Genomic DNA, 10,807 nt, shown 5'->3' with positions numbered 1-10,807 from the left:
TTCAGCACCTGGGGGCGGCCTGTATCTAAGTCCAAGACCCAGTTGCACAGGGTGTGGTTCAGGGCCTCGAGCTTAATGATTATTAAATGCGGTGGTTCGTGCGAATGCTACCATCTATCCACAGTTTCTGGTTAGGGTATTGAATAGTACGAAGCACAGGCACTTCCTGTTTGAGTTTCTGCCTATAGGACAGGAGGAGCAAGATGGAGTCGTGGTCAGAATTGCTGAAAGGAGGGCGGGGGAGGGCCTTGTAAGCATCCCGGAAGTTTAAATAGCAATGGTCGACTGTCTTAGCAGCGCGAGTTGGACAGTCAATATGTTGATAGAACTTCGGCAGCGTAGTCCTTACATTTGCTTTGTTAAAGTCCCCAGCTACAATAAATGCAGCCTCAGGATATGTGGTTTCCAGTTTGCATAAAGTCCAATCAAGTTCTTTTGACGGCCGTCGGTTTCGGCTTGAGGTGGCAAGGAAACGGACGTGGCGAAGACGGAGGAGAATTTTCTTGGGAGATAATATGGTTGGCAATTAATTGTGTGTTCTAGGTCGGTTGAACAAAATGACTTGAGTTCCTGTATGTTCCTAGAATTACACCATGAGTCATTAATCGTGAAACACGCCCTTCTGCTTCCCCGAGAGATATATTTTCCTGTGTGCGCGATGTACTGAGAATCCAGCTGGCTTTACCGACTCCGACAGAGTATCCCGAGAGAGCCATGTTTCCGTGAAACAAAGTATGTTACAGGACCCGATGTCTCTCTGGAAAGAAATCCTTGCTCTAAGCTCATCAACTTTCTTAAAACCTCTTACATCTAGACGTTCCGCTAGCGGAACACCATTCCAATATCCAATGATTGGGCGTGGCGCGAAATACAAACTCCTCGAAAATCCGAAAACTTCCATTTTTCAAACATATGACAATTTTACACCATTTAAAAGACAAGACTCTCCTTTATCTAACCACACTGTCCGATTTCAAAAAGGCTTTACAACAAAAGCAAAACATTAGATTATGTCAGCAGAGTACCCAGCCAGAAATAATCAGACACCCATTTTTCAAGCTAGCATGTAATGTCACAAAAACCAAAACCACAGCTAAATGCAGCACTAACCTTTGATGATCTTCGTCAGATGACACTCCTAGGACATTATGTTATACAATACATGCATGTTTTGTTCAATCAAGTACATATTTATATCAAAAACCAGCTTTTTACATTAGCATGTGACGTTCAGAACTAGTATTCCCACCGAACACTTCCGGTGAATTTACTAAATTACTCACAATAAACGTTCACAAAAACATAATTTTTTTTTAAAGAATTATAGATACAGAACCCCTTTATGCAATCGCGGTGTCCGATTTTAAAATAGCTTTTCGGTGAAAGCACAGCTTGCAATATTCTGAGTAGATAGCTCGCCATCACGAGCTAGCTAATTTGACACCCACCAAGTTTGGTACTCACCAAACTCAGATTTACCAAAAGAAACATTGGATTACCTTTGCTGTTCATCAGAATGCACTCCCAGGACTTCTACTTCAATAACAAATGTTGGTTTGGTTCCAAATAATCCATAGTTATATCCAAATAGCGGCGTTTTGTTCGGGCATTCAAGACACTATCCGAAGGGTGACGAAGGGTGACGCGTATCGTGACAAAAAAATTCAAAATATTCCATTACCGTACTTCGAAGCTTGTCAAACGCTGTTTAAAATCAATTTTTATGCGATTTTTCTCGTAAAATAGCGATAATATTTTGACCGGGAAACCCTGTTTTCGTTCAAAGGTCTCAAAGTTGAAAATGGAGTCGTCTCGTGCACGCGCAAGCCCGTCTCATTGTTCTCAGATCGACCACTTACCAAGTGCGCTACTGTTTTTCAGCCAGAGACTGCAAAGTCATCATTTAACGTTCTGGCGCCTTCTGAGAGCCTATGGGAGCGTTAGAAAATGTCACGTTACAGCAGAGATCATTTGTTTTGGATAGAGATGACAAAGAAGCCCAAGAAATGGTCAGACAGGGTACTTCCTGTACAGAATCTTCTCAGGTTTTGGCTTGCCATTTGAGTTCTGTTATACTCACAGACACCATTCAAACAGTTTTAGAAACTTTTGAGTGTTTTCTATCCAAAGCTACTAATGTGAACATCTGCCTAAAATAATTAGCTTCCTCTTTTAAAAGATAATTCGGAGAATCATAGACGACTCCGTCTTCAGTAACGAGTTTCTGCAAATTATTTTTGTTAGTGTTCCTGTATTGGAGATTCAGGAAGAATTTGGTGCATTTTTCTCCATATTCCATCCAGTTTGCTTTATTTTTGTAATAGATTACATTAGATCGTTCTTGAATAAGTTCCTCAAGTTCTTTTTGTTTTTCCTCTAACTTATTTTGTATCTCTGTAGTATCATTTTTATTGCTATCTACCTGTACTATTAGTTCATGGATTTCCCTTGTTAGTCTTGTCTCTTTAGCCAGAAACGTTTTTTTTTATGGGTGGTGGTCCCCAGCATCAAGATATGTGTCGTCCCAAGTCCTCCTGGCCGTGCTGAAGCTCCAGTTTCAACAGTTCTGCCTGCGGCTATGGAGCCTTGACCTGTTCACCGCACATGCTACCTGTCCCAGACCTGCTGTTTTCAACTCTCTAGAGACAGCAGGAGCGATAGAGATACTCGGAATGATCGGCTATGAAAAGCCAACTGACATTTACTGACTTGTTGACCTGTTGCACCCTCGACAACCACTGTGATTATTATTATTTGACCCTGCTGGTCATCTATGAACATTTGAACATCTTGGCCATGTTCTGTTTTAATCGCCACCCGGCACAGCCAGAAGAGGACTGGCCACCCCTCATAGCCTGGTTCCTCTCTAGGTTTCTTCCTTGGTTCTGGCCTTTCTAGGGAGTTTTTCCTATCCACCGTGCTTCTACACCTGCATTGCTTGCTGTTTGGGGTTTTAGACTGGGTTTCTGTACATCACTTTGTGACATCAGCTGATGTAAGAAGGGCTTTAAAAATACATTTGATTGATTTGATTGATTGCAAGTGATGCACAATCCAGCTACGCTCTGAAGACGCAAGTCTACATGGGCTGAGATGCAAGTTTACGTGGACTGAGTTATAACGTGTGGGCTGTGTCCTGTTCTGGAGAGTGAATTCATGACATTTTGTGACACAAAAAAGGGGAGGGTATAAAAGAATGGGGAAAGGGATAGAAAAAAAAACAGAAAACAAAAATTGCCCTACCAACTAACCATACACACATTAAAACATCACCACTATTCCAGTACCTGAACCTGTCTGAACATAGACCAATTAAAACCTCACCACTATTCCACTACATGACCCTATCTGACTATAGACCCATTAAAACCTCACCACTATTGCACTACTTGACCCTATCTGACCATAGACCCATTAAAACCTCACCACTATTCCACTACATGACCCTATCTGACTATAGACCCATTAAAACCTCACCACTATTCCACTACATGACCCTATCTGATACTAGACCAATTATAACCTCACCACTATTCCACTACTTGGCCCTATCTGATTCTAGACCCATTAAAACCTCACCACTATTCCACTACATGACCCTATCTGATACTAGACCCATTATAACCTCATCACTATTCCACTAATTGGCCCTATCTGATTCTAGACCCATTAAAACCTCACCACTATTCCACTACTTGGGTCTATCTTATCCTACAGCAGGCCGGCAGCCTGGGAGAACGGGACACTATCGTTCATCACACCTTGTAACTGTTCTGCTGTAAAATCTCGTAACCCAAGGAGTTTTATGCAGCTGCCACCACAACATACATTTTCTGTGATTTATGTTCTAATCTGCGGTACAGTTGATCACCATGGCTATGAATGCTAAGAAACCAACCTTACTGAAACACGTTATTCCTATCACTCTCTATTGGGAACGGCATACTCACAAGGAGCCTCTCAGGATCCCTCGATACTGGAGCCATCTTCCTCTACTACTCTCTTTACTGCCTATGAAGATACCTTCAGAGAAAATTTCTCAAGTAAAAGTTAAAATCACCCAGTAAAATATTACTTGAGCAAAGGTTTAAAATTATTCCGTTTTAAATATACTGAAGTATCAATATTAAATGTCATTGATCAAATATACTTAAGTATCAAAGCAAAAGTATAAATCATTTCAAATTCCTTTTCTTGTTTTTTTTAAATATAATTACGGATAGCCAGGGACATACTCCAACACTCAGTCACAATCTACAAACAAAGCATTTGTGTTTAGTGAGTCTGACAGGTCAGAGGCAGCAGGGATGACCATGGACATTCTCTTGATAAGTGTGTGAATTTGACCATTTTTCTGTCCTGCTAATCATTCAAAATGTAACGAGTACTTTTGGGTGTCAGGGAAAATGTATGGAGTTAAAAGTACATTATTTTCTTTAGGAATGTAGTTAAGTGAAAGTTGTCAAAAATATAAATAGTAAAGTAAAGATACCCCCCAAAAACGACTTAAGTACTACTTTAAAGTATTTCTACTTAAGTTGTTTACACCACCAGCTAATGGCGGACATCGGGATCTCTCGTTGGGTTAATGAGGCAACTAGTCACACCTGTGACAGGTCCTTTAAAAGGAGAGGTAGAAGAGGTAGACCATAACTCACAGACAACAGAGAGAGACACACCCAGTGAATCCTTTGGAAGACTGCAGAAGGTGAGCGTGCATCATTATTCAGCTGCATCTCAAATGGTACCTTAATGTTATGTGGCCTGGTCAAACGTAGTGCACTATATACTTGGTACATTTTGTGGAGCGGCCCCCTGGATTTAATAGCGTAGACTAATCCGTACCTTTGCAGTAAATGGGTAGTCTCTGACAATATCTATAATGCTTCCCATTCCCTATGTAGTGCATTGTAGGCCCTCATCAAAGGTAGTTCACTACATAAGGAGTGAGGAGTCATTTGGGAAGGATACATATTCCTGTGTGCCAGGCTAATCTACTGTATGTGGTTGAAGAAATGATACTTGCGGTTGTCAGAAGACTAGTAGCACTGTGTTGCGACTACTTGGTTCTTGGGGTCCTCAGGACTGGGTTTAGAAATTGCTGCTTTGGCAGTTATTTAAGTTTTGTACTTATAGTGTTTCCTTAACCTCTCCTCTAGTATCCACAGCCATTCCAGATGATTTAAAATGCTCAACTAATCTCACTCTTGTTCTCTCTCTCAGGAGACTTTCACCATGGCAATATTGACCATCATTCTGCTTGTCAGCACAGCTTTTGCTCTGGGAGGTAAGCGTGACATACCTCACACCTACTCACCAACACTTTAATAAAAACATCTGTTGGTGTTGCTCCGTCCTACTTCACACACATGTAGGTATTAATACGCAGGTGTGAATTGGACATGTGTTTCTATTCATACCCGGTTCTCCAATGGACACCCTCTGAGGGGTCAGCCATTATCAACCGTGACACTGGAGAAATGAAGGTTGTGCCTTGCTGAAGGGCACATAGATGGATATATCAACTTGTCAGCTCACTGACTTGAACTTCTGGCCTTATCTCTAACTGCTAGGCTACCTGCCACTCCTCTAGTTCCAGAGATGTATATTGGTGTCTAGATGCTGGACTGAGGTGTTCTGATATGAATGGCTTGATCTTTGAACTGGATGTATAGTTGCTAGACAATCCAATCATCAGGCAATAACTACAATTTACCCCCACTTTCAGTCTTAGTTTCATCAGCTGTTATATGAAAGACACACTGAATTTTGACTACATAGGCAATATAAACATGTAGCTGAACTTCAATATTTAGCCAGGAAGTACGTAGGTTGCATCTGAAATGGAACTCTATTCTGGTTAATATATATTCTGCCCTTACATTGTCCTGCAGTGTTATTGTATGTCCACATTACAATGTATGTTACCTGTGTCCAGATGCTATAATACGACCCAGGACCCCCTGTGAGGATGCTAGAGATGGCGCGGTGATACGACCCAAGACCCCCTGTGAGGATGCTAGAGATGCTGCTATAAATGGCCCAAATGGCGCCTACATCCCCACGTGTGACCACCATGGACGATACACCCCTAAGCAATGTTCGGGCTCTACAGGTTAACACTGACGCACACTAAATTCTCCAATTCAGTTGAATGTGACAATTCAATGTGTTTATATGCAACATGTCTATTTCTGGTAGGTTACTGTTGGTGTGTGACCAGTACTGGACAGAAGATCCAGGGTACAGAGACCCCACCAGGAACTGTTTTCAACTGCTAGCAACTGTTCCAGCAAGGTGCGTGTGTATATACATACTCATTCACTAAATGTTACTTCTTGCAGCTGGTTCTTGATGTGTCTAATTGTAGATGAAAGGTGTTGGAACTAAGATGTAGAAGACTGACAGTTGTCTTTACTGTACTACAGGAACTGATTCACATTCAATACAAGAAGGAATCCAGAGATTAAACTGTTGATTTACTTACTTTATTGTTGGTGTGATTATCTGAACCAGTCCATTTCTGGGAAATAGAGGAAGGAGTAGGACTGTATTGCCAATACACTTGTGGTTACAGGACATGAAGGCAGTCAAATTCCATGTGACCATGTAGTAGTTAGGCTTCTCCAAGCTCTGATGCTGGTGATGGTCATTAGTAGTCTACCACACTTGCCAACTGCCTGGTACTCAGCACTATTGTCCCTCATCACTCTGATTGGTGGAAATCAGAAAGATGGACAGCTTAGAAGGGGGTTGTGGGGTTTAGTCACGTGCACAGGCAAGGCCTTATTAATGCCTATGGCTCTTGGGTCCATGATATGGGGCGTCAGCCTACTCGGTGACACCCACAGAAAACAACTGAAAGAGTTTACAAATATTAGCATCCTAACTCTGATTGCAGGACTTGGACTGTGGAATCAAATCTGTCAGTATTTCCTTTTTTGTGGATTTCTCTTTATATATTAATTTAACTCTATGGCAGCTTTGGTCCTCCATAGACATCAAAATGTAATTCCAATATATACAGAGTCCACAGTCAGAACCATGCTACTCTGAGGCTGAAGAATTGTTCCAGGCCACAGAGGGATGAAAGACCCCTTTACTGAATCTACATCTTCACATTTCACTAAATCATTCCATTGTTTGCTTCATGCATTATATCATCCTGTAAAATAAAGTACATGCTCTAATAAACTGTATGTCTTCATTATTTAAACTTGTCTACCTTCAGATGAGGCTTGTGTGAAAAGCAAAAGAATTGCCATTTTGCCTTTTGATGGTGGGGTCATATCAGTGTCTTTTGAAGAATGTTCTGGGATTTTCACCCTCATTATTCCCAAAAGGTCTTAATGATGAAATGCCTAATTATATTGTAAATGTGAACATGAATTAATGCTGCCACTTTAGTCTACTCATGTTTTATTCTTGTACAGAACCCAATGATTAATGACCACTTACTTGATAGGTCGATGTCTTGTTTGACACTATGTACACACTTTATTAGAATACTCATGCACATTGTTATTTTTGGGTAACACTTATTCTCTCACACTCCAACCCCATTGGCTGCATTGAACGGATGTGGTTGGAGCAATGTCTAAATAGAGGTGCAGGTTGTGAACACTGAAAGATCTAACGAGGCCGATCCTTAGAGCAGTGAGACTAGCATGTACGGTGCTCTTCCTCTTATTCAACTAAAACCATGCAACAAAGATGTGCGAGTGCCTTTTGAATCCTAGTCAGAGTACAATAAAAATGTGGGGTTTAACTAGAGTTTTAAGGTCCGCAGTTCTTTGAAGAACCTTACGGTTCTTGGCACTGAAAATGGCCTAGAAGGTTAATCCAAGAACCCCATAGAAGATGGGGTTCATCAAGGAACCTACCTGCCCAACAAACATGTAAATAGACCGTAGCAGGCGCTTAACTGAAATGGAAAGATCAAGGTGAGGTTTGTCCCTTGGTATCAAACTATATTTAGATCATACATCTATTTTCCTGTGTGTTCATGTTAAACAGAGAATGGACACAATTCAATGGATAATCATGAGGTAAGATAAGGTTAGCTGTATTGCGTGCAGAAGACTGAACTGCTCACTTGTCTGCAGGTATACAGATGAGGCATGTCAAATGGTATGGAGAGCACATCTACCATCCTTTAACTTCTTAGGGCTAGGGGGCAGTATTGAGAATTTTGAAAAAAATATGTGCCCATTTAACTGCCTCCTACACCAACTCAGAAGCTAGGATATGCATATTGTTCAGGTTTGGACAGAAAACACTGAATTTTCTAAAACTGTTTGAATGGTGTCTAAGTATAACAGAACTCATATGGCAGTCAAAACCCTGAGACAAATTCTGATAGGAAGTGGATACCTGATGTGTTGAATTACCTTTAAGCCTATGCAATTGAAACACACAGGGGCTTATTAATCGTTGAGCACTTCCTATGGCTTCCACTAGATGTCACCAGTCTTTACAAAGTGTTTTGAGTCTTATACTGTGAGATCTGACCGAACAAGAGCCATGGAACGGTGGTGGCCAATTAGACTCTGGCGCGCGAGTTCATGTTGGGTACTCTCGTTCCAATACGTTTTCAGAGAATGCAATCGTCCGCCTTTATTATTCATGTTCTGGTTAAAAAAAGGCACTAATAATTTATGCTATACAATGTTTGACATGTTTGAACGAACGTAAATATTTTTTTCCCCCTCTTTCATGAAGTAAAGTCCGGCGGGCATAGATCATGTGCTAACACGGAGCTTTTTGGACATAAATTATGAGCTTTTTCGAACAAAACTACATTTGTTATGGACCTGGGATTCCTGGAAATGACATCTGATGAAGAGAATCAAAGGTAATGGATTATTTACATAGAAAATACTATTTTAGATCTCTCCAACATGGCGGTTAGTCTGTATCGCAAAGCGTATTTTTCTGGGCCCAGTGCTCAGATTATTGCAAAGTGTGATTTCCCAGTAAGGTTATTTTTAAATCTGGCAATCCGGTTGCGTTCAAGAGATGTAAATCTATAATTCTTTGAATGACAATATAATATTTTACAAATGTTTTCAAATAGTAATTATTTAATTTGTTGTGCTGATTTGACTGGCGGTTATTGGAGGGAAACGATTTCCTGAACATCAACGCCATAGTAAAATGCTTTTTTTGGATATAAATATGAACTTGATCGACAATACATGCATTTTTAGTTCTAACAATGTCCTAGGAGTGTCATCTGATGGAGATTGTCAAAGGTTAGTGCATCATTTTAGCTGGTTCTGCTTTTGGTGACTCCTGTCTTTGAATTGACAAAACATTACACACAGCTATTTTCAATGTACTGTCCTAACAACTTTATGCTTTCACCGTAAAGCCTTTTTGAAATCGGACAACGTGGTTAGATTAAGGAGATGTTTATCTTTCAAAGGGTGTAAGATAGTTGTATGTTTGAGAAATTTGAATTATGACATTTAATTGTTTTCAAATTTGGCGCTCTTGATATTTCACCTGTTGTTGATAGGGTGTACCAGGGGTGGGACGCTTGCGTCCCACATAGCCCCTAGAGGTTAACTCAATGAATACCACATAGGACTCTACTTTATGGACAAAGTATGAAAGCTATTAGCAAAAGTTCTGTCACCACAAAAATCAAGGCATGAATTCTGTCGTGTGCTTGTTAATCTGTATAATAATGTTCAGACTTCGACCTGCCTACACCGCTGAATATAACGGGAATCCTGTTCTGCAGTGCACGGTGTCGTGTCTTTGGGCACCATTAACAGAAGAAATGTTTATCAAAATAACTCCCTATTATTATTATGCGTTTAAACTGATTAATCGTTTAACTGTAATTAACTAAGAGATCGGGGCACCAAGGAAAATATTCAGATTACAAAGTTATAATTTTCCTAAAATAACTTTCCTATATTATATTACAGTATAGGCCGATAATCTTCTGGTTTAAATGGTGTATTTTACCTCGCGTCCAGTCTCGTTCTAAACGTCGTAAATTGTTGTATCTGCACAAATCCAGCCTTTACTAAAAGTCATCCATACATCAATTGTCTTAAAATAATTTATTTACTAAACTAAGTAATTCACAGAAAGCATACAAACAGTTGGTTATCGTTACAAAGCATTGGTGGAGTAATGTGCCCTAGTGGGCTAAACCGGCATGGCTGGTGTCTTAACTTCTTGGGGCTATGTGGGATGTTAGCGTGCCACCCATGGCGCACCCTATCAACAGCAGGTGCATTTCAAGAGCGGCAAATTTGAAACCAAATAAATGTCAAAATTCAAATTTCTCAAACATACAACTAACTTACAGCCTTTGAAAGATAAACATCTTCTTAATCTAACCACTTTTACCGATTTCAAAAAGGTTTTACGGGGAAAGCATAAAGTTAGGTTGTTAGGAGAGTACATTGACAATAGCTGTGTGTAGTGTATTGTCGATTCAAAGACAGGCGTCACCAAAAGCAGAAAACCAGCTAAAAGTATGCACTAACCTTTGACAATCTCCATCAGATGACACTCCTAGGACATTATGTTAGACAATGCATGCATTTTTAGTTCTATCAAGTTCATATTTATATCTAAAAACAGTGTTTTACTATGGCGTTGATGTTCAGGAAGTCATTTGCCTCCAATAACCACCAGTCAAAATCAGCACAACAAATTAAATAATTACTATTCAAAAACATTGGTAAAATATTATATTGTCATTCAAAGAATTATAGATTTACATCTCTTGAACGCAATGGACTTGGCAGATTTAAAATTAACCTTACTGGAAAAAAAAAAAAAA

General features: G+C 40.0%; 3 protein-coding genes across 4 annotated transcripts in view; 2 read left to right on the top strand and 1 right to left on the bottom strand.

Moving 5' to 3' along the window:
- The window catches only part of LOC115194861 (equistatin-like), a 364,924-nt gene that overhangs the window by 249,965 nt on the left and 104,152 nt on the right, over positions 1 to 10,807 (top strand). The window lies entirely within an intron of this gene.
- The window catches only part of LOC115194830 (equistatin), a 360,364-nt gene that overhangs the window by 259,629 nt on the left and 89,928 nt on the right, over positions 1 to 10,807 (top strand). Inside the window, exons 1-2 of one of the 2 annotated variants that reach the window (XM_029754749.1) lie at positions 4,658 to 4,708; positions 5,224 to 5,287. The exons of the other annotated variant lie outside the window; for it this stretch is intronic. Of the exons in view, the coding sequence (XP_029610609.1) occupies positions 5,236 to 5,287 (52 nt within the window). The 5' untranslated portion in view covers positions 4,658 to 4,708; positions 5,224 to 5,235. Of the gene's footprint in view, positions 1 to 4,657; positions 4,709 to 5,223; positions 5,288 to 10,807 lie in introns of those variants that run through there. 2 annotated transcript variants of the gene reach the window in all.
- The window catches only part of LOC115194835 (equistatin-like), a 244,947-nt gene that overhangs the window by 164,771 nt on the left and 69,369 nt on the right, over positions 1 to 10,807 (bottom strand). The window lies entirely within an intron of this gene.

The sequence above is a fragment of the Salmo trutta genome, chromosome 5, assembly GCF_901001165.1.
Source record: "Salmo trutta chromosome 5, fSalTru1.1, whole genome shotgun sequence".
Classification (NCBI taxonomy): Eukaryota; Metazoa; Chordata; class Actinopteri; order Salmoniformes; family Salmonidae; genus Salmo; species Salmo trutta.
The sequence above is the reverse complement of the archived record's forward strand: the minus strand, read 5'-3'. Positions and strand labels throughout refer to the sequence as shown.